Source organism: Semicossyphus pulcher, unplaced genomic scaffold (assembly GCF_022749685.1).
Source record: "Semicossyphus pulcher isolate SPU_LCO1_2020_fin unplaced genomic scaffold, fSemPul1.0.p SCAF_8, whole genome shotgun sequence".
NCBI lineage: Eukaryota > Metazoa > Chordata > Actinopteri > Labriformes > Labridae > Semicossyphus > Semicossyphus pulcher.
The window spans coordinates 2,796,443-2,820,092 of record NW_027211759.1 but is presented as its reverse complement, the minus strand read 5'-3'; the positions used below and the strand labels follow the sequence as shown (position 1 = coordinate 2,820,092).

General features: G+C 42.1%; 2 protein-coding genes across 7 annotated transcripts in view; both read left to right on the top strand.

Moving 5' to 3' along the window:
- cadps2 (Ca++-dependent secretion activator 2) overlaps window positions 1-9,572 on the top strand; it is a 190,534-nt gene extending 180,962 nt beyond the window's left edge. For all 6 annotated transcript variants that reach the window (XM_069685871.1, XM_069685869.1, XM_069685872.1 and 3 more), the window contains 2 exons: window positions 7,799-7,903; window positions 8,535-9,572. In XM_069685871.1, the coding sequence (XP_069541972.1) occupies window positions 7,799-7,903; window positions 8,535-8,705 (276 nt within the window). In that variant the 3' untranslated portion in view covers window positions 8,706-9,572. The remainder of the gene's footprint in view (window positions 1-7,798; window positions 7,904-8,534) is intronic.
- An 8,324-nt stretch (window positions 9,573-17,896) lies between these two features.
- fezf1 (FEZ family zinc finger 1) lies at window positions 17,897-23,586 on the top strand. Its single transcript, XM_069687130.1, has 4 exons — window positions 17,897-18,700; window positions 19,834-19,968; window positions 20,980-21,112; window positions 23,351-23,586. The coding sequence occupies exons 1-4, from the start codon at window positions 17,897-17,899 to the stop codon at window positions 23,584-23,586; spliced, it is 1,308 nt and encodes a 435-aa protein (XP_069543231.1).
- Window positions 23,587-23,650: the final 64 nt, after the last annotated feature.

Here is a 23,650-nt window from a genome sequence, read left to right as displayed (position 1 = left end):
AAACTGTGTTGCAGAATTCAGCTTCTCTCAGGTTCTTTTTTAAAATGTTGAATTTTGGAATAAAAACGTGCATAGAGACGCAGGTGAAATGGAACATTCAACATTAAGGTTTCATTGTATCGGATCTTGTCATGAGCTACAGAGTGCGGGCTCGTATGGAGGCACACTCGGATAATAAAAATCCTTACTGATGGAGCTCACAGTCGGGTGTTTGTACTGTTGCTGTGAGGTTTGATCCTCCAGTTTCGGAGCAGCAGCAGGCTGAAAACACCGACTGCTTCTGTTGACCTGTTTATCACTTAGGAAACACCGAGAGCTGCCGGCTCGCTCTGCGGGATGCAAACACACCTCCACACCTCCACCTATCCTTCATCTATCCGTCCCACGCTGTCCGTTTTCTTCACACACCGCCCCCCCTCCAGGATTCAGATTTAAAAGAATATTTTAGCAGCGAGTTTCCAAACACGCCTCAGCTCGCCGCCGTGAGTCAACGCAGCGGACATGGCAGCTCACACCTTCGCACACATTAGCAGCACGAAGCCGAGCGATGGATTTCTGCCACCTGCCGCCTCCTCTGAGGGTTCGGAGTGTTGTGGCTGAGGATGATTTGTGTGTGTGTGTGTGTGTGTGTGTGGGGAGGATGAGGACAATGAGTCTAATGGAGCTCAGAAGCGCCCAGTCATGCGCCGAGGAGGAGGTGACGACGGGGCCCCAAAGTGTCTCCACTCGGCCTTTCAGCATGTATCACACACACAAACATACAGTGTGTGCAACAAAGAAAGTAAAGCCTGTGTTCTTACAACATTTGTTACATTTAAGGTGCCTTTTCTTTAAACAAACGCTTTCCAACAGATTTAAAGTAAAGGAAGCGGCTGTGAAGGCGACGCATCAGCACGCAGCTTCTGGACTTTTCTCTTTTCTGTGTGCATGCTCACATGTGCCTGTCTGCCTATTTGTGTCCAAGTGCTCACCAGGGAACGTCTTTGTTTGGATGACGAGTGTAATAAATGCCCTCACACACACACACACACACACACACACACACACACACACACACACACACACACACACACAGCTTCATCTTCACATCAGGAGCCAGATCACCTCGATGAAGCGGCTGACGAGGGCACACACTGCAAAATAAAAAGGGTGAATGAATGTGTTTTTTCTCTTTAAATCAAGATAAAATGTTACAGTCGGGAATGTTTTAGAAATCAGTGTCAGCATCTTAACACGAGAGAAGACAAGAAAAACGCTTAAATCAAGGAAAATCAAATAATCTCATCCTCCTGGTTCTCCTTTTAAGATGATTTAAAGGAGATATGTGGGATTTTTAAACCCTATTTTTACATATTTTAGAGTCTAAATGTCAAAAAGTTAGGAACAGATTAAGCATGCAGTCGCAAAACAGGCTTCAATGTAATCCTTTGGGGCAGTTGGCTAAATGAAAGTCCACTTGTTGTTTCTACTGACAGGCTCAGATTGTTATTCTAAGTGTGTGACAACATCACAGACAGGATCCCTGCAGAGATAGACCTTTGTGTTACAGAGGAAGATCCTTTTTCTTAACCTGGTAAAGTCGTTGCGTTGCTCTCTTCAAAGCCACCAGACTCCATTGACAAAAACACTCATTTTACCTCACATAAAAACAGGAGTTGCTGGTGTACTTCTGACTCAATTGTTGAGTTGATTTGAATGATTGTGTGACTTTGGTGTTTTTTAAAGGTTAGTCTGGATACAACATAATTTTAATGTACAAAAAAAATAACACAAAAAACGATCTGATCAAGGCAGCGGTGACCAATAACTCCTGTGTTCTGTGGAAGTAAAAAATTACCATTTTTCTCAGTGGAGTCTGGTGGCGTTGATGTTTGAAAAGAAACGGTCTTTTACAAAAAGGTCTACATCTCTACATCACATTCGGGAATTTCCTAGAAACACAAATAATATAATTTACAAAATACCGTTACTTTAACAACATTTCCTCCTTTTTGAACCTTTAAAGGTACTTTACAAACTCGCCTGTATGAAACATGTTGCTGCTGATCTTTTCCTACTTCCCATGTGTTCCTATAAATATTGCATGTGTAAAATTGTTTTATGTGAAACTGCTTGTGACAACGATAAAAGAAATACAATTCTAAATTGTTGGCCTTCAAAATAAGATTTTAAATGACTTTGAATTTGACCAAATTTACATTTTGTTTCTGCCTTAAACCAGAGGATGTGTCAGATGTTTAAACGGCATCATTACTGTGACGCCATCGAGGAAGCACCCTCCATCCATCATGTAGATATTGTTTCTGACAGGGCTAATGCAGACCCCCCCCGCCCCCTCATATTCTCTCCATCTGTTTTCACTCTTCGTCCTCTAATCAGCTCAATTAAGCAGCCTCTTCGCTCTCAATTTCCACGACAGTTAACGCCGCTCGCGAGGCGTCCGTCAGGCGGCTGATTAGAATTTATACCAAAATAAATGTTTCCCTGAGCCGGTGGAGAGATGGAGGAGGAGGAGGACGAAGGGAATCAGAGGAAATAATCACAGCAGCAGCAAGTGTTCCAGGGACTTAAACATCCTCGAGCATCTGTTAACTCAGAGCGCGACGCGATGGAAAACAAGCTGATTAGCAAACTCCAGTATGAAGACATTCAGTTGTAGAAAGCTAGAGGCAAGAAAAGTGTATTACTTTCAGGTGTACATAACGCAGTAATACATACAAATGAAGAAAACCAGCCGAGAAGCATTCACCAGTTAAATGTAGTCGAATGAAACGTTAACGTGCGTTTCTTGAATTAGTTTAGTTTATTCTTGACGGTGTTTCCAAACATAAAAAAATCTTGGACCGATTGTTTCAGGTCAATTTATGTTGAGGAATTATGCTTTCACTTCACTAGAGAAGACAAGAAGAGCCTGCACACAAACACATAGTCTCCCTCCGGTCGCTAACTAGCATTAGCTTCAGTTAACACAAACTGCAAAAAACGTTTGTAGTAAAATCCTGAATATAAGACGCCGTCTGTTTTTGGGGGATATCGCAGAGGGAAAAATGTTTTCTGCAGCAGTTTATTAATAAAAACATGTTTCGGCCGACAAGTTATGTCAACACTATTTCAATTAATTTTTTTATTAAAGCCCAACATCTGTTTTCACTATGCTGAGTTTGCAAACCTGCTAGCTACCGGTGCATTAGCTAGCATCCTACATTAACGTTGACTGTTGTGAGGAAGGCGGCTGCACTGATGTCACATGTCCGTTATGACACGTTAGCTAGCTTATAGCGCCATCGTCTGGGTTTAATACCCGAACTCAAAATCCGTTTTCATGCAAAGATTTGTAAAAACACGAGACTTGCTTTTAAAACACACAAAGCCCATTAAAGTAACAACAGAACCGAACTTTCCTTTTGAGTTGAATTTGGTCGCGATTGTGTTAGGAAAGACCGAAACACGTCTGGACTCAACCAGTCAAAGCAAAGACAGTGTGATATCATGGTAGGCTCTAAGTCCAGGTAGCTGATTCATATGGTTTCTGGTTTTCAATTATCATGATACACATTTGTGTGTAACATGATAATACTAATATTAACCCAATAGCAAATTCAGAACATCTACATCAGCAGCTTATTTGTTTACAAAAAAGCTTCAACAGCGCTAAATCCCGCCCCTCAGTAGACTAACAGTCGTGATTGGCCCGACCTGAAAAAGGCTTGTTGGAAATCGGTCTGTTTCCAGGCCGAGTAATTTTGACGAGAAATCTACAAATATAAACATTCTCTACTAATTAGGGCCGCATGATTATGGCCCAAGTAATAATCACAAGGGACTTTTTTTTTAATCGTACTTTCACATTTTAATAATCAAAGCAAAACTTTCACTTCCATTTGGTCCTACATTCAGGCTCATGTACAAATTTAACATCAAACTTAAAGACTTAAAATCAGGTTCTTTACCTGAATGTGGTGCATCATGGGTAATGTCAGTGTGTCTTTGGGAGTTGGGTGATAGGGTGTCTCTGTGCAGCGTCTCTGTTCTGGATGTCTGACGTGATGCTGGAGGACGGGGAGCAGCTCGTTCTTCCTCTCGGCCTTCACACACTCATCATGCTGCACTTTGTTCTTTCAGCTGCTTCAACAAGTTAGTCGTGTTGCTTTGCGGCGCAGACGCAGGTTTCATGACCTCTCTGCTGATTATTGTTTCTTCTTCACATCACTTAAACCTGAAACACCTCCAAACAAGCGCTGACGAGCCGTCTCAGGGGACCAGCTCTTCGTCTTCTGTTCAGACGTTTGACTTTAGTTTCTCCGACCGTTGTTTACTCTTACACGCTGCCACTGCGAGGTAGGCGCTCATCACATGACATGCCAGCTCCCACAAAAGAGAAGCCCAAACCTCTCCATCGCCCCCTGGGGGAGGGGCTGTTAGTTTAGGGAGCGCTTGATTTGATCTGCAGCAGAGTTTTTTACGGGCGGAGCATTTTAAACGTCAATCATGTTTATTAAACCGCGGGACGACAAAATCATCGTCAGGATTAAGATTTGATTCATTGTTCAGACCTACGACTCTCCAGTTTTCATAAACCATCAGCAATAATAAAACTGGTCTTATGTTATAAGCCAGTTGTTTTACGACACAGTCCTCTTCATCTCAACATCTGTCATGAATCAAACACAGATATTACAAACCTGTCCAGCAGAGGGGCGGACCGTGGATTGGTTATATCCTGCAGATCTGTTCATCTGTGACCGGACAAGGTTAACTTTTGTTCTCGCCCCCGTTCACTGTCATTGGTAATTTCTGTTCTTCATCTCTTTGCAGCTCCTGCCCTCGTGTTATAACCATCAAATATGTAAAGAAAAGAAAATGCGTCCTTTTACTTTCTAAGTCACTCATCATTTATGGACGTTAGATTAAAAGAAACGTTAATAGAAGACGCTGATCTCCTCTGGTGACTTCCCAGATCATAAGTGAAGACTCAATCAATCTTTATGAAGTGAAGCAAACAATCAATCTTTTTATTTCTTCTGGACATAAAAGAAGTGGAATCAGGACCTGGTATTTAACTTCTAACTTAATCCTCATTTGTAAATTAATGTACATTTTCTTGCAATTTAGTCGACACTTAACTGCTGGCTGAAAAGCTGCCTCGTTAATTATAGTGAGCGTGTGCGGGGTCAGAGTTCAATCCCACAATAGATGGAATCAAATATTTGCGTGACCCACGAATGATCACGGATGTGTTTTGGCTTTTGTCAAGTGCATGGAGTAACCTTTGGACTGTTTTTCTCTCGTAAATTGGGAGGTAATTACTGTTCCTGTCAGTGTGAAATTAAGTCTGCCGGCTGCTCTTGAAGCAGATCTGAATATTACGGGTCATTACTGTGTCAGAGCAATTTCCCCGCGCATTCTTGTTTGACTGGTGACTGAATAAAGCCACCCGATGTGTGCATTTTACCAGCGGCGTGCTGAATGCTGCTGAAAGTGAGGAATCGCTCTGTAGGTGAGAAAAGGTGCGTTTGATTTCCCTGCAGCTGTGGCCTGTTGGAGGAAGGTGTGAAGCAAAGCGTTTAATGAATCTTACAGCAACAGAACCGGATTTTTTCTTTCTCCGAAGGTCAAAGTAGAGCCGTGACCCGTTCCCTTTTACATGCAGCTTTCAGGAGTTTTGCAGTAAATTGGTGCCTTTTGAATAAGCAAATGTTTTACCCTCTTTGAGTTTGCTGCACATCCTTTGACCTCGGCATTTCAGAAGCTGTCAGCATGCAAGCGGCGATCATCTGAACTCCTCTGACAGCTTACTCACAGGAATTACAACCATGAAACGTCCTTGCTCACAGAGCAGCTGCAACGCTGTTAACATAATATTTGTATTTATGTTCTTTTTGAGGAAGTTTCAGCACGAGAGAAAACAGCTAGGACTTTGAATGTGCTGCCCAGGCTGCTTGTTCTTGGATTTTTTCATTTAAAATGCAGCTTTCTGTGAAAAATGTGGTCTGAGGTCACGCCTTTAATTCACAGCTTCACGTGTAAAACTCTGATTCATTCGGCCATATTTAATCATATTGGTGCTTATTTTTTGGGGTAAGTTTGTTAAAATCCAAAATGTGTTTCAGCTTCAAAATTAAGGTCGTTGTAAAAAGAACTAATCGAAGTCATCAACCTCTAAAGACGTCTAATGGCTAATAAATAGATAGTACAATCACAAAGTCAGAAGTGTTTTTGTGAAACAGTTATGATCTCAGTAGATCGATATTTACATTTTTCCGGGCCAATTTGCGTTGAAGAAAACCAGGAAGGAAGAAAAGTATCAGAGCTTTAGGATTATTTTCAGGAGTTCATCCAGGTTATCTGAACGGTTTTCTTTGAAGGTCAAAAAATCACAGAGCATTTTCGGTGTTTATTTGCATTGATTAAACAAAACCTTCAAATTACCACACTGATCTGAAAACCAAACGCCGTCGTGTCTGGGTTCATAACGTCACCCTAAGCTCGGTTAATTTCACCGCCTATTCCAGGAACTGTGTCTGGATTAACTTCCAGCTCCGTGTGTCTGACCAGTGCCCAGTTTGACTACCTTTTAGCTCGTTCCGGCTCGACTCTTAAGATTTCTAAGATACGAACACTAAGTAGTTAGCTCCGATTCAGGGCCTGTCCATCTGTCTCTAAAGAGTGGTAGTTTCACTTTAACTAGCACGATACTGGTTGGCTGAAATCAGCGGTAAGTAAGTAACAACTTTTAAAATGCTTGTTTTATAAATGTAGTTTGGTCCAACAATTTCTGAGGCAACAAGGAGGTCTGAACGCTTTAGGCCTTCACAGCGTGACATCACACAAATGAAACTGTAAATAGGTGAGTGATGGTAGTTTGTGTGATTTTCTTCTAGTGTTGGACTCTTGTATTTGTCCGAATATGAGTTTCTTTGACATTCGTCTGAAAAAGTGGGATCATCTTATATCCAGAGACATTTAAATGCTAATATACATTAACGAAAGTAGACGCCTCCACTTACCTGTAAAGCGAGTGAACCCCTCATGACTGAGGCCAGCCGTCACTCACAACTGCAGAGCTGGAGAGGCACGGTGATCGTCCGGATCAAATGGCTTCAAAGTCGGCCAAGTTGTGATGTTAAGAGTTACGATGCTAATTTTAAGATAATGGTAATCAATGCAGCAGAGTCATTAAACAGCTGAGAGCAGCCAAGAGACACGGAGGCACAGAGGGTAATGCCTGGAGACGGCCAGCCCAAAAAGGCGTCTTAAAAATGCTAACAGTCTTGGCTAGCAGATGCTAACAGAGAAAAGCGTGGTCCTCAAAGCGGCCGCTTCCAAGAGACTGACAGGAGAGCGTGTGAGTGTGTTACTGAGAAACAGAACGAAGGTCTGCCCCTTAGCAGAGCTGTCATCCAGCTGTTTCAGGACTGCTCTATAAACACACCTCACTACGTTAGTTAAATATTAAAGGCATTTTATGTCATTTAAATGTGGCAATTTAATCTTAGAGATATTGAAAACGTGATTTTATTTTAAAGGTAAAATATAATTGGGGTCGTCTTATATTCGGATACAGTAACTTGGGTGCAGCGTAGCGCGGATTTGTGAGTAAGAGTTTTATTTTGTTCTCTTTATGTAGTTAACTTGACAAAAGCTGTTGTCCGAACACACCTTGTCAGTTCCTGAAATGTTGGTGATAATCAATACAGGAAGTCTGTGTGACCGAACAAAGCTGGGTCGCATTTGAAGCAGGAAGGTGTTCTGTAAACTGCGATGGATGTTTACAGTTTGGGTTTTTCTTTTCTTACAGCAATGGTACACCGGCTCCACCAAGGCAGTTTGTGTCTGGCTGACAGACAGACTGGACCTGCAGCTCCACATGTACCAGCTGAAAACACTCATCAAGATTGTAAAGGTGAGAAAATATTATTTAAAACAACATGCATGAAACACTAAAAGTTCTGTTAATTTAAGCGTTGAGACTTTTAGCTGAAAGATTCCTAATTTCCTTTTCTTTGCTGTTTGAAAAGAGCTGCCGTGAATAAGCTCGGGACTGGCTAAACTGAATGTTAAAAAGCTTCTTAAAGCGCAGTCAGGTAAAAACAGTCAGAACTGACATTGAAGGGAAAGAAGAAAAACTAAAGACGAATCAAACTGCGCTGAAGTGTCCTTGAAAGCAGCAGCGGCGGCGTGAGGAGGCGGCGAGACACGAAAGAGAAAACTGCTCAACTGTGCGCTGCTGCTGCTCGCTGCTTTTGTCTTTTCACAGTTTGCTAATGTACAGAGATGTGCAAGTTTAACTTTAAAGCAACAAGACAATGACTCATAATGGCTTGTGACTGAAGGTAAAAACCCCTCAGATGCCTCAGTCTGCCTTTCCAGTCCAACACATAAAACACTTGTCCTTGAGCCTCAGTCTTCCCGCTTTTGTCCGAACGGCAGCCGCTGCCGCCTCCTCCTGCTCGCTGCATTCCTAAGACACTCTCTCTTTTCCCCTCCCTTCTCCTTTTACACACCTCCACCCCTCCATCCTCCCACCCCAACAGAAGACCTACCGTGACTTCAGGCTGCAGGGCGTCCTGGACGGCACGCTGAACAACAAGAGCTACGAGACCATCTACAACCGGCTGACTGTTGAAGAAGCTACAGTGGCTGTCAAAGCGGGCGACGGCCTGCAGGGCATCAGCATGAGAGACAGCGATGAGGAGGACGACTAAACACACACACACTCATCATACCTTCATATACCGGGTTACTACCTGAATATCATCCCGTAAAACAGATCAGGACCATCAGCACAGTTAATGATGTGTGTCCCCCCCTTCAGTATGTGTCTCTCCCTCGAGCTAAAGCTGAAACAAACGTGATTTCACAAAAAGATTGCAGAAAATTAAAAGACATAGTTAGCTGCTGAATAGCGCTGATGTTACGCTAACGTTAGCTCGTGTGCCAAGCTGTTGATGCATTTTTTTTCCCACTGAAATCCACCTTCCTTAGTCTAACTTAATACAGCTTAAACTATAATTATATTCAACAAATGTTTTAGGAGAACTAACACAAATCTATGACTGGCTTCTCGTCAAACAGCCAGGCTACATTAGCGGGGAAAGGAAATGCAAATGTTAGGTCTACAAATCTACAGATGATCTTTAGCTTAAATTATTTAAAGACACAAACTTAATGTAAAGTGAAAGCACGTCTAATTCTACAGTTAAAAAACATATTTAATAGGCTACATGATGACCATCACAAGATACCTGGCGCCAGGGCTAAATAGCAGAGCTTTGATTCATTTTAACTACTGAATCTTGTCAATAAATAGGCAACCAACCCAGAGATAACAACTGAATCTTAGGTCAATAACAATCTGTTCATTTATTTAAAAAAAAGAGAACAAATAAAAAGCTGCCAGTCAAAATAGCCGTAGTTTAAAAGTTACAAGTGAAGGTAACGTTAGCTAGCCAGCAGTGCTGCTGATGCAGTTTCTCCACTGAGCTCTACTCACTGAATAGTACTTAGTAAATACAAACACGACATTTACAACAGAAACCACAGCTGAAAACTTTGTTTTGGTAATATTTACATCAGAGGGAAGAAATAGAAAGCTGATTGGCAGCCAAAGGAGCTGTAGTGTTATGTTACTGTTGAAGCTAATGTTAGCTAGCAAGCCATGCTATTGATGCAGTTTCTCTACTGAGCTCCACTCACTTAAAAGTTCTCCGTAAATAGAAAAAGTGAATATACTAAAGAAACTGCACTCAGTAACCTTGTTTTAGCAATAAATAAAATAGAAGAAAGAAACAGAGGGATGATTGCCCGACATAAAAGCTCCTGCTAACAAGAACGGCCATGTTCATTATGTATTTTCTATTAAATGCTTCTTAATATAATTGAATTTTAAAGTAAGATAAAACTTTTTTAAAGATTTACAAGTCGCAATTTAAATGAATTTTTACACCCCATCATAGTTTTTTAATTAGTTAGCATAACAGCTAATGTTATCTTGCTAGCTAACAGGCAACGTGTTAAATTCGGACCACGCACATAGCGAGTTTAAGGATAAAGCTGGCACTTTCTTTTTTGTTTCTTTTGTGAACAAATCTCCTGAAACCAACGATGATTAAGTTTATTTTACACTTTCAAACTCAACACATGGGATCGATGTTGTAGATGAAAACGTTAAAGAGCTGAAGAACTTTTTCCTCTATAAACTGTCCATCACATCGAGGTCGTGAACACACCTACAACGTCCATGTTTTAGCACTATTGCCACGCTCTGTTACTCTTCCCCCTCTCCTTTGCACATGTGCAGTGGAAACATGGTGACTGAAGGTCCTGATCAGGTAAGGCGAACACTCAGGTAGTAACCCCCCCATTTTACCCCACATGTCACATGCTCATTGCCCGGACACTGCTGTACATACACGAGTGAGAATGTACTACAGACAGGAAGTCGAGGAGAGGCGAGGCTCCTGAAGGACTCTCTGCACGGTGCTGCCGCTCACCTCGTCCTCCCTCTCTCACCTGCAGGACAGGAAGCCCCGCCCTCCTCCAACGTGCAGCCATACTCTAATTGATGTCACTTTGTACAGTAGAGCTCAGCGATGGCCGTCAGTGCAGCTCTTTCCTGTTTTGTTGTAGCGTATTGTTCGAAACTCAAAATCCTCCGGCAGCTTTGAACCTTCAGACTTTGTCACTTTGTACGTCATTTTCCCGACAGCAGCAAAATATGAGGTTTATCTTTATTTGACAGGAAGCTTGGACTTGTAAGGATCTATTTTACTGTTTTTATCTGTTATTTAAATCACTACCCAATCATTGATACGTTACTCAGTCATGGTTTTACTTTCTTGAATAACCAACCAATCTGGTTGATAAGAGTAGAAGTCCTGCTAGCATCTGGGAGAAACTGGTTTTTGGTTGCCTAAAAGGACCAAAACCTGAAAGTGTTATCATGGTTTTATTACAGTTTGGCTCTTTGTAATATTGTCCATCATTTATAACATTGATATAACTTATAACATTGCACTTACCATGTTAGAGGTCAAGAAACACGAGCAGTCAGAACCGTTTTCCAGATCATACAAACCACTTAAGTAAAGGTCAAACTGAAATGTTGGTTTTTATCAATGACTGTATATAAAGATGGCCGACGCGTCTCCGCCTCCTCTCGTTGTACAAAAATTATGCCAAATGCCCCACCGGAGCGGGCGCTGCCATCTTGCTCCTCATCTGTATCCAGAGTGTGTGCAGCAGAGATCGGCTGGTGGAGCCGCAGTATTGATGTCCCGCCCCTCCTCTACCCAACACACACCTTTACCTTGTGTCCTTGGCGTGTCGGAGCCCTCAGGTGTCCTTGGCGTGCTGGTGCCCTCAGGTGTCCTTGGCGTGTTGGAGCCCTCAGGTGTCCTTGGCGTGTTGGAGCCCTCAGGTGGGCTCAGTCTGCAGCAGAACAGCTTCTTGTGTCGGTCTGAAGCAGATCTTCACGCTTATGGAAAGTTCAATGACTGTAGTGTTAGTGTTAGTTACGTCTCCTCTCGCCGTTCCTCCTCTACTCTGCTACTCGGGAACAGAACGCTGCAGGAGCCACATTTGTCAACAGAGCTGTCAATCATGAGGCCACACCCCCTTTTTACAGCATCAAATAACTAATAACTAACTAATAATTAAAAGTAAACTTGTCAGAAAAATGAACACTTGGACATAAATCAGCATGATAAGAACTAACTATAATGACAGAAACCATGTTTGAGAAAACTGTATTTGAAGTGTATTTTGATTTTATAGTTTGACTCATGTCCCATCTGTTAACATGGAGGAGGCGGGCTTTATGAGCTATACTGCAGCCAGTCAGCAGGGGGCGACAGAGAGGGTTTGGCTTCTCTTTTATGTCGTCCATCTTTTTATACAGTCTGTGGTTTAAAACTTAATTTCCAGCTACTATGGTTAGCACAGTTGTTAGACATTATGTGTACAATTGAAAATAATAAATTAACCTTTCATCCTTGACCTTACTAAATAAATTTGTCTTAGTAAAAGTTAAACATTTGCGTTTAAATCTCGGTGCTTTGCCGAGTACTCCGTCATGATGTTTTCTGACACTCGGGTTGAGCTTTTAGAACAAAACCAGAAAGTACTTAACAGCTAAATGTTACGATGTTCAGCGTCTCACGTCTGCAGAAGAGCTCTTACAACTCCAAGCTAATCTGAATCGTCTCTCGCTTAAAGCGTCCCAACAAACGGGGCCAAAAGAAGCAAAAAACAAACGGCATATTGGGGGGAAAGTTGTTCCGAATCACGACTACAAACTGAAGTAGTTGTAGATCTGCTGCCATCTCTGTTCATTGTGATATTTACTGTTGTGAAGAATAATGTGGAGCTGTAGAGTGATATGGTCGTACTGCCTGGTGTGCATCATATCCAACATCGATCAAAGTCTTAGAAACATGCCGACGAGCTGGAAGAGTCCGGACTTTTCTTCTTTTTTTTTTAACAGGATCAGTTTTTAATCTGTGTTTGAGCTGATCAGCGTCTCATCACTGCTGCTCGTTCAGTCACCACGTCTGTTTGCGTGTCGTCGTTGAGAATAAAAGCTGTAAATTCAGTGTAGGCCTCGATCGACTGTGTGCAACAACCTGCTGTTCGTTTTGACTGTCCGATCCGGTTTGTGTCCGTGCAGTTCAAAGGCCAAAAACTAAGAGGACAAACACCTATATGAAGAAGTATATTTATATTGTCTCATTGTGCACCTGTTTTGTTCAGGTGTCTTATCTTAGTGTCAATATTAAAGTGTTTTTAAAGCACCTGTGTTTTCACCGCGTGGGTTATTGTCTCAATATTTACAAGTCAATGCAAAGATTAGCTTTTAGCATTAGCCACAAAAACAGGACTGGACTACTGATTCCAGCCTCACAGAAGTTTTAACAGCAAAAATGCTTTGTTTATTTATTTGTTTGATTTTTAACATTTAAGATTTTTAACATTAAAGAACATCTGCACTAAACTTTAAGTTAAGTTTATCTATAAACTGTGCCAAAGACAGGCTCATTAAGTGACTCTAAATTGCCCGTAGGTGTGAGTGTGAGCGTGAAAGGTTGTCTGTCTCTGCGTGTCGGCCCTGTGATTGACTGACGGCCTGTCCGGGTGTAACCCCGCCTCTCACCCCACCTCTGGATAGGCTCCAGCCCCCCGCGACCCTGAACAGGATAAGCAGCAAGATGATGGATGTTTTCCAGTGAAGGTAAATATTTAAACTACAGCCATCAATATTTTAACCAATTAAAGCTCCTGTGAGGAACTTTCATTTTGTGCCGATTTTGGCGCCCCCCTGTGGACAAAGCGGTACGTCTTATTCAGTCACTCCAGGAAGTCGGGAATTTACACAAATTAAACTGTCACGTAAGCACTGTGCGACCCCGTTCAGGCTTGTAAGGCGAGGGCTGAGGTTAGCAGTTGTTAGCCTGTTGCAATCTGAAGCCTCACCACTAGGTGTCACTAAATCCTTCCTGCCGCTCCTTTAAATTTTTCATACGCTGTCACTTTATATTTCGACTTAATGCACTTTTTACTTATTAAATGTATTAAAATAATGTAGTTATTTTGTTTTTACACACAAAAACATGATAAACTAATGAAACATGATGAATAGTTTCATATTAACAACCCACAGACCATCACAGCTGTTCTCTGGTATATACACGAATCAGCCATAACATTATGACTACCTGTCTAATATTGTGTAGACTCCCAAAACAGCCCTGACCCGTCGAGGCATGGACTCCACTAGACCTCTGAAGGTGTGCTGAGGTATCTGGCACCGAGACGTGAGCAGCAGATCCTATAAGTCCTGTAAGCTGCGAGGTGGGGCCTCCATGGATCGGACTTGTTTGTCCAGCACATCCCACAGACGCTCCATTGGATTGAGATCTGGGGAACTTGGAGGCCGAGTCACTGCCATCAGGGAATACTGTTTCCATGAAGGGGTGGACTTGGTCTGCAACAACGTTTAGGTAGGTGGTAGGTGTCACAGTAACATCCACATGAATGGCAGGACCCAAGGTTTCCCAGCAGAACATTGCCCAAAGCATCACACTGCCTCCGCCGGCTCGCCTTCTTCCCATAATGCATCCTGGTGCCATGTCTTCCCCAGGTAAGAGACGCATACGCACCCGGCCATCCACATGATGTAAAAGATGATTCATCAGACCAGGCCGCCTCCTTCCATCGCTCCGTGGGCCAGTTCTGATGCTCACGTGCTCATTGTAGGCGCTCTCAGTGGACACGTGTCAGCAGGGGCACCCTGAGCGGTCTGCAGCTCCATACACAACAAACTGTGACGCTCTGTGTGTTCAGACAGCTTTCTATCAGAACCAGCATCAACTGTTTCAGCAGCTTCAGTAGCTCTTCTGTTGGATCGGAGCACATCCGACCTGCACAGGCCGATAATCAGGAAGTGGTGTTAAATGATGTTCTCCTTTTGCACACATATAAAAACATATATATCATATTTCAGGACCTTGAAGACTCTGATAAAACAAAAGCTGTGAAAGGAGCCATTTTGAATCGTGAGCACGTTTCCTTTTCATACTTAAAATATCTTTCGTTGGATAATATTTGTCCACATGTTGAATTTTGAATGTTTTTACGCGGTGGTATTAATATTTTTACTTGTCTAAAACACTTGAGTACTTCTTCCACCACATGCTGTAGAAAGAGAAACTCCTCCTGAAGACAAAAAGGGTCAAAATCAAGATTCATTTCCTCTGAAGTCGACTCACGTAAAAGAAAAGCAGCAATCATGAGTAAAAATCTTTACAACATATTTATGTAATAATTTGTAAAGATAGCTCTTAAGAAATGTACAAAAAAGGAAGTTTATCCCGTTGATCTTTATTTAAAATGACCTAACCTTCATATTTACATCTTATATATTGTTAAAATGTATTTAAACCGCCTGTTCACCTTTGAAGAAGGCCCTTATAGAGCTTCAAAGGTTATAAACTCTTTAAATAATATTAACTCTTTCATAATATTCTCAGCGTTAGTTTGTTAGGCTTGATGTCTGTTTGACCTTTATTTTGTCGGTTTTCTGGGCTGTCTGTGAGGCTCGTGTTTCTTGGAGACGTTCCGCTGGCCGCCGTCCATCAGCTGCAGCTTCTTTTCTCTCCTTATTAAAATGAGCATCGAGCTTTTTTTTCCTACGACAACAAAACCAGCCAGAGTCCTGCTGCTGCAGCCTGAGAGAAGAGACAGGACACGTCATTTACTGTCCATGTTTTTACGCTAATAATAATAATAATAATATCAGCATAATGGGCTTAAAATACTGCAACTTTATAACTGAGTTGCACCAAAGAGAAAGATGAGCAATCCAAGTGATTTCAAAATAAAAGCGCGCTTTAGATTTCTCCTTGTCCTCTCTTTAAACGATGCTCGGGTTAAAAAGAATATTCAGATCTGAGTTTGTTTTCAGTCTGCTGCATGATTCTGTTTCAGCTCAGACACGCAGATAAATAAATCAATTAAAGATAAAATACAGATAAAATGACCACAATAAGACACTAATTATAATAATAATGGTAATAATGTCCACCTCTCTAAATAACTCATGCTTGCATGTTTATTTAAGCACATTTTTTACAGCATGTTAGCTTCCTGTCACGTGTCAGTGTCCCAGCTGTAGGTTAACGCTCTGTAGGCGCGGAGGCCTGTTCGGGTGTCGGTCGTGTTGCACGCACCGTCCGCACATTCCTTCACCCTGTCGCCCGAATCTTTATTCCAGCGTGACGCTCACTTTCTTATAACCTGCATCTTATAAACAATAAAGCGGAATATTGTTATAATTGTTATTATTGTTACAGACTGTGATAGACCCTGTTAGGCCTTTATGCACATAACAAACTGATATAACACACTTTGATTTCATGTGTGTTTCTCCATTGTCAGACATGTTCCGGTAATACAGCAGCTTATTGGGAGCTGTTGATTGAAACATTCCTATACATTAAAAACAAAATGCATTTCAGTTACCTGAAAACATTTGATTTAACAGCTTTAAACTGATTGGGAACGCTAAATAAACAGGAACTAAAAGTAACGTGTTAAAATGAAAAAACTAGATCCAAAATACAGGACAGTGAAACAAATACATCAGAAGAACGGATATAAAAAAAACACCAAATGATGTGGCTGAAAATATAAATGATACAAGGAGATAGTGTCACAAACAAATAAAATAAATAAAATACAAAACCGGAAGCTTTAAACGATCTGCAGGATGAAGCTGCGCGTTTATTACACGGAAGTAAAATAAGATTTAAAAACCAACACATCCACAGGCGGGATAAAAGCGCATTCTGATGATTTTATGGACGCATTCCAACTATTGTTTGACAAATAACATGATCAATATGTCTTCTAAGCGATACACAGAATTTATTTTCTGATGATAAATAAGTTATAAAGACGTTAGACTGAATTGTTTCCCTCTTAATAATTAGATTTTACAAAATGATTCTCACGTTTCTGTTCGTGACGCCAAAACAAAAATAACTCGCTTCATGAAACATTTTTTTCTCTGCGGATAAAATAATTTGTTTGATTTGTTTTTATTCTTTTGTCTTTTTAACTGCTGAGAATTCAGATGTTAAGATTTTCTTTTTTCTTGATTCATTAAAGAAACATTTTCAGTCTTTGTCTGACTGTCGTCATAATAAGAATCTTTATTGGAACATTTAAAGGTGAAACAATAAGCTAAAACACTTAGTCAGAGTGTGAATGTGTTCGAATAAATAATAAATACTTTATTCAACATCATAAAAGACTTTAAGTTTCAGTCCACACACACACACACGCGCGCGCGCGTCTCATGAATGTTTCTCTCTTGTGTTTGATTGTGTTCTCTTTGTTTTCTGCTCTTCAGGCCCTCAGTCATCACTTTTATTCCTCTGCATCTTTTGTTCAAACCTCTGAAGGACAAATTCAGCATCAAACCTGCTCAGCCTCTGCTTCATGCCTGACAGGATCAACGCTTTCAGTCTCACTGATTCATCCTGTGGAGTTCTTTACAGTGCGCTCTCTGTGCGTAAAAGAGCCGTTTGCATCCGAAAGAGGGGCAGAAAGTGACGCGAGGAGAGCGCGCGGGTTGTTTCTCGTGTTGAGATCTATCAGAGTCTATGTAGAGGAGTCTTTTCTGCCGCAGGTGGATTTTGGAATGTAAAAATCTGCTGCCTAAAAGAAAAGAGAAAAAAAAGGCGCAGGAGTGAAAGTTTGAGATTCAAAGAGCCAAAGCCCACCCAGGCGCAGATCGGTGACTTGAAATCCATTTTGTGTTCGATATCTCGATCCGTTTTCTGTCTCAAGTTCACCCACATGACAGCTCCGTCTTCTCTGAGGCGTGCGTAAAAGGGCTGGCTTTCAGCAGCGTCCAAATCTGATGTGAGACTCTGACAGCTCCTGACCTCGCGGCCGCTGCGCGTCTGGCGTTCTGCGATTAGAAAAAAAAATGATGTCACGCGAAAGCACAAGGAGACCTGGGATTTACCAAATACCTTCCAGTTGACCAGGAGTCCTGCCCAGCGAGGGACAACCTCCTCCTCCTCCTCTCCTCCTCCTCTTCCAGCGGCGACAAGTGCAGAGAATCGACGGAGGAGAATTGAGCAAATTATCTACTTTTCCGCTTTCCTTCCTGGACGGTAACGATCGGAAGGTCTCGGCTCTCCGCACGCCGTTATCGAGCGAGCCGCGGCCGCCCTGATTGTCGTCAATAAGCAGGGGGAACGGGGCCAGAGACTCGGAGGGGGGGTTCCCCGGTAGATGATGCCCTTTCCTGCGGGCCGGTGAGGAGCAGCAGCGACCCCCGGTTTCCCTCCAGCAGCTTCTTGTTGTCGTTGTTGTTGATGCAGAGGTGATGGACGGTCCTCTCCGCCGCCCAGCGGGGATCCTCGGCTCCCCCCCGGCTTCTGGGAGCCAGCCCGCGGGCTCCGACATGATCACCTCCGGCGGCAGCAGCAGCAAGCCGCTCGCTTTCTCCATCGACCGGATTATGGCCAGGACGCCCGAGCCCAAGTCGATACCGCTCCCCAGCTGGTTCCAGTCCGCTCCCGTGGGGAAACCCGACGTGTGCCCGTCCTCGCTGCACTGCATGATCCCGCTGGTGCCGCTCGGGTACGAGCCGGGCCACCGGCTCAGCATCACCGGGCTGGATTCGGGCCACCTGGACGCGTCCTCTCTCGGCGCTCCCGCAGACTTTTTGGGCTTCGGCTTGAACTATAAGAGCCCGCAGGAGGACTCTGTGAGCCAGAGCGGCCAGTACAAACTCTTCAGACCCCGGGTGGTGAACCAGTCCTCCTTCCCCGCCACCATGGGCACCGTGTGCTACCTGAACTGCAGCGGGGACGGCGGCTCGTGCCCCCCGCCGGGCGGCCTGGTCAACCTGCACCCCATGGCGTCATACCTGCTCAGCGCGCGGCACAAAGCCTTCATGGCGGAGAAGAGCAAGCCGGGCCTGCAGCAGGCCGGGGAGCGGTACCCGGGCTCCGGCGTGCAGGCCTTCAAGGAGCTGACTCAGAGTCAGATCCAGCACTACATGAAGGAGCGGGACCAGATCCTCTCTGACAAGATCTTCAAGAGCTCCGCGGCGGCTGCAGCCCGGCTCAGCGGCTCCTGCCCGGGCAGCAAACCCAAAGTGTTCACCTGCGAGGTCTGCGGAAAGGTGAGAGGATGAGCGGTCTGATTTCATGTCTGAGTACAGGGCAGAAATAAAACCTGCAGGGTTCATTAAATCAGTAAATCTCAGGATTCTTTATTTTTTATTTTATTTTACTTTTCATTTAAAGAAAAATCCAGATTTTATCCAGGATACAAATCCGATTTATTCCCTCTTTGTTTTGGCATAAATGATCGAACAGAATTATTAGAAGAAAACGAAGGACGTGTGGATGACTGGCTGCAAACAGGCCGTTAGATTATTAACAAAAAGACTATTTAAAACATGAAAGTGATCGTTATGATGGAACTTCATGTTTGTGTTTTAGGAACAAATTATTGACACAATCTTTACAAAAAAAATTCAAAGATTTATTCGTTTGAAAGAATAATTTGAGTTCATGTGAAAGTTTTAATTTATTTTCATTTTGATAAACTTTGATTTAATTTAGACTTTAATCAGAATCATGAGAATTTAAAATAGAAAACTTAAAATAGTTTGATAGATTTTTGTTTTTCAAAATAAAAATCTGTCGGAGTCTCTGTGAATCACCAGGAGCAGAATGAGGCTCTGATTTTGGTCTGATGTTTTCATACTGAGATCTCGTTCATCGGTTTCGCTTCAATAAAACAGACTATTTAACCTCCTTTCACAAAGCACAATAATAATGTTTATTTCTTTAACAAACCAACAATAACATTTTCCTGATAAAGGCCAAATATTCTTCCGGATGGCGCGTGTTGTTTGGTTCGTGTGTTGCTGTGTTGCGCAGGTTTACGTTGTTATTACTGTGTTGTAAACGACCATTTAAATCTATTCAAAGTCCATTAATTGACCACTGACACGTTCCCTTTAATTAAACTCAATCTGATAATCAAATAATCTTTATTTCATGAAGATGAGCGCAGAATAAACCGGAACACAGAGGGTTAAACTCAGCCCGTTTTTATGGCAGATTACAGGTCATGATTCTATAATTAGTCCGGATTGTTTTTAAAGGGAAAGATGTGAAAGTGAATTTATTCTCCTCCAGAGAAACTCCCCTTTAATCCCTGAGCGGAAGTATATTTTCAGAATCTCGTGTTCATGTTTTGCTCTGTTTTCTGTGTTATTAACGCAGCGTCCTTTTTCTCTTGCAGGTTTTTAACGCGCACTACAACCTGACCCGCCACATGCCCGTGCACACCGGCGCGCGCCCGTTTGTGTGTAAAGTCTGCGGGAAAGGATTCCGACAGGCGAGCACACTGTGCAGACACAAGATCATCCACACTCAGGTACCACACGCACACACACACACACACACACACACACACACACACGCACACACACACACGCACGCACGCGCGCGGCAGTTTACGTACAGGTTATTAATCCGGGTATAAACTGAGGAGATATTTTTCTCCAGAGGAGCTCTAATTTTATTTTCTTCCTTTTTGACCGTTTTGATGTTTAATAAGATCGTTATAAGGAAATGTAATGATGCTATCTGTTCATTATTTATGCCTTCTTCTCTGTTTTTGTCCTTTAATTTTAAACCTTTTTATAGAAATAATAAACCAAATGATACAAAGCTGTATCTCCACATATTTGTCTGTAAAATCCTGGTTTAATGTTTATTAGAAACAGAAGCTATTCTCGTCTTAAATGCTCTGATTCTCTGCTTTGTAACACATGTGAAACAGCACCAACACGTGATTTATTTTAATATTTAATTTCTAATAGTTTCTGTATTAAAAACACCTGTCAATCAACGTAAAAGTGACAGCAGCGGCCTTCATTCATGTTTTTAGATCCTATTAAATCCTTTTATTTTGAAGCTCAAACAGTCTCACTGAGATGTTTACATCCTTTATGTTTGTGTAAAGAAATATAAATATTAAAAAGACTTAATGGGCTTTTTTCATAGTTTAAAAAAGAGGGTAAACCCCGTTTTCTTATTGGTGCAGACTGTGTGAGCCTCGCGCGCTGCTCAGCCTGTTTGTTGTGTTTGAGCTCCTCCTGTGGCGTCACCGTGACACTCCTTTAATCCGGAAATATCCCTGTAATATTCCCAGGCTGATATTCCCACCGGAAATGTGGAAAGATTATTTTCAAAAAAATAAAAAAATCTGAATCAAATAAATGCGTAAAAAAACCCCATTAATGATATCTGGACAAACTGAAGCAGTAAAGTGAAGATGAACTTCCGGTTGATCGTCTCTGTAACATATACTTTGATCTTCTTTAATATTTCTGTCCGTGTGTGTGTTTTATTTGTAATGTATGTTTTCGTTTTGTTCTTGCAGGAAAAACCGCACAAGTGTAACCAGTGTGGGAAAGCCTTCAACCGCAGCTCCACGCTCAACACGCACACGCGCATCCACGCGGGATACAAACCGTTCGTGTGCGAGTTCTGCGGGAAAGGATTTCATCAGAAAGGTGAGAGAAGCACCGGAAACACGCTGCGGATGTTCTGTAACGTTTGGTTCCAACATAAGAAGCTAAAAAAAACGGACCTGATCAGAGTTTAAATAAAGACAAAATCAATTTAATATCTTTAGTTTTTATACAAAACTTTATTTATTTTAGCACTTCTGAATCACTGAATCATCAACAGTAATAATATGATATAATAAAGATCACTTAAAATACAGTGTGTAGTTGTTACTTCACACCTTAATATGAACATGTAGGCAGTTATACAAGAAGCTGCATTTTCGTCTAATATAATAATTCATACAAGAGGAAGACAATTCATTCAACCAGGAGTTTAAAAATAAATACAAATAAAAAACAAATCATGATAATGTGAAACAAAGCAGACCGACAGGAACATGACAGACAGACAGTTTAATCATGATTTCCCTTTTATTTTGAAAGACTTCCTGTAAACAACAGACACAATAAATACAAATAATTAAAGACATTAAACACTGCGGAAGAAAAGCAGCGATGGAGGAAGAACTCACAAACACGCGGCGTGTAAAAGTTTGAGCGTTAAAGTACGAACATTAAATCCTGCAGAAACGTTGTGAGTGTAATTTTGACGCTTTTAGAGAAGAACTTTAATGTTGAGCTAATTAAAATGATTTGAAACATAGCCTGTTAGCTCGAGCTATGATAATCAATCATCATTTATTTGTTGATTATATTAAATATTAATAACTGAGTATTTGAAGGTGCAGTAATTAATAAAGTGAGCAGGAGGAACGAGACTTTTTAAATTAGGATTAGAAGAAGTAAGTTTGACTTCTATAAATGTTCCTGCAGGACAAAGTTTAGGGTTTAGCTTTATCATGAGCCGCTCACACCATCAGGAGCGTTTAGAGGCTGATTGAGGTCTTCTGTTAGCTTCAAGATGCTAATTAGTGAGCTCATTATAGTGCTTTCACACCCTCACATGTCTCCTTTGTCCCCTTTAATAACATACCTGCTCTCCTGGATTTACCCTCTGGTGGCTTCACGTGCCCTCTTGTGCGTGTGTGTTCTTAAAGCGGCGTGTTTCTGAACTGATCAAAGTGTCGTCAGAATAATGTGAGCTGTCTGACGCGGAGGACAGGAGGTCTGAGGTTCATTATTGGTGCAGGCGTGATTTTAAAACACTTTCTGCTTCACTGAGAAATTGTCAAACTAATGATGCTTTCAAGTCCTGCAGGAAATAAACCAACAATTAATCAAAGATTTCTTATATTGATTTATTTTTCTGGTCATCAAATTGGTGTTTTTCAATATTCAGATTTGACAGAAATGTTCATCATGAATACGTGCTGATATCAAATTTATATAAACCTGTGAACATTATCTTGATTTATGCTCAATTCCTTCTTTGGAGAGCATGGCGACAGGACCTGAGCAGTGTCTGCAGGTGTACCTGTCAGGTTAATTATAGCTTCACAGTTAGAGGAGTCTGAATACACTATTTTAACCAATCAGAAGGCAGCCTGTTCAGCCTGAGAGGTGAAACCCAGGGCAGAAAACACGCCTAACTTCTCCTCTTATCTGGACTTTTGTGGACAAGCAGACAAGACTGCAACCAGAGATTCTTTCACGCGCCGCCATCTTTAGACTTAAAAACATCTTGAGCTCGTTCGCAACACAACACCGTACAAATCTGACAACAATACGACTTATTTGTCATAACGGGAAAGGTCCTTTTTCAGCAGACTGATTAAATATAAGGATGATAAAAATAAGAATAACACATTTTATTTGTAACGCACTCAAAGTGCTACAGGCTAAAACAAGGCAGTAAAAAAACCACAAAGACATAATCATAAAAAAAATGACACAAGGCATCAACATTACGAGGACGGTCTGTAGGTTTATTTTAGAAGCGTCCACAGTCTGCGGTCCACAGTGTGCGGAGCCGTCAGGTGGTCAGGATGATAGAAGCATTGGCGATGCGACAACATGAAAGAAAGTATCAAATGATAAGAACATAATTTTCCAACCTTGTCTCTTATTTTTGGCTCATTTTATTTTGAAATCTGGATCATCGTCCAATTCAGGCTTTAAAAGTGTTCCAAAAGAACAAACAGAATCTGTGACGGGACTTTTCTTAGAGCATCTGTTGACAAAAATGTTAAAAGGACCCGACTTTCAAATATTGTGAACCGTTGATGTGGCTCACGGTGTGCTGGGTCTGTCCCGCTCTGACTCCTCGTCCTCTCTCTGCAGGAAACTACAAGAACCACAAGCTGACGCACAGCGGGGAGAAGCAGTTCAAGTGTTCCATCTGCAGCAAGGCGTTCCACCAGGTGTACAACCTCACCTTCCACATGCACACGCACAACGACAAGAAGCCCTTCACCTGCCCCACCTGCGGGAAGGGCTTCTGCAGGAACTTTGACCTGAAGAAACACATCAGGAAGCTACACGACCCGGCCGGCCCGCAGTCGCCCCCGCAGGCCTGAACAGAGACTCTGCTGCTTCCTTTGATCCCAAAACACCAAAATAATACATCAGGTCCCCCTGAGA

Excerpts from the sequence above, each read along its gene's own strand:
- fezf1 (XM_069687130.1), top strand. The coding sequence starts at position 17,897 with ATGGACGGTCCTCTCCGCCGCCCAGCGGGGATCCTCGGCTCCCCCCCG. Across the intron at positions 18,701-19,833 it reads CCTGCGAGGTCTGCGGAAAG|GTTTTTAACGCGCACTACAA; the intron begins GTGAGAGGATGA and ends TTTCTCTTGCAG. Across the intron at positions 21,113-23,350 it reads GAAAGGATTTCATCAGAAAG|GAAACTACAAGAACCACAAG; the intron begins GTGAGAGAAGCA and ends CTCTCTCTGCAG.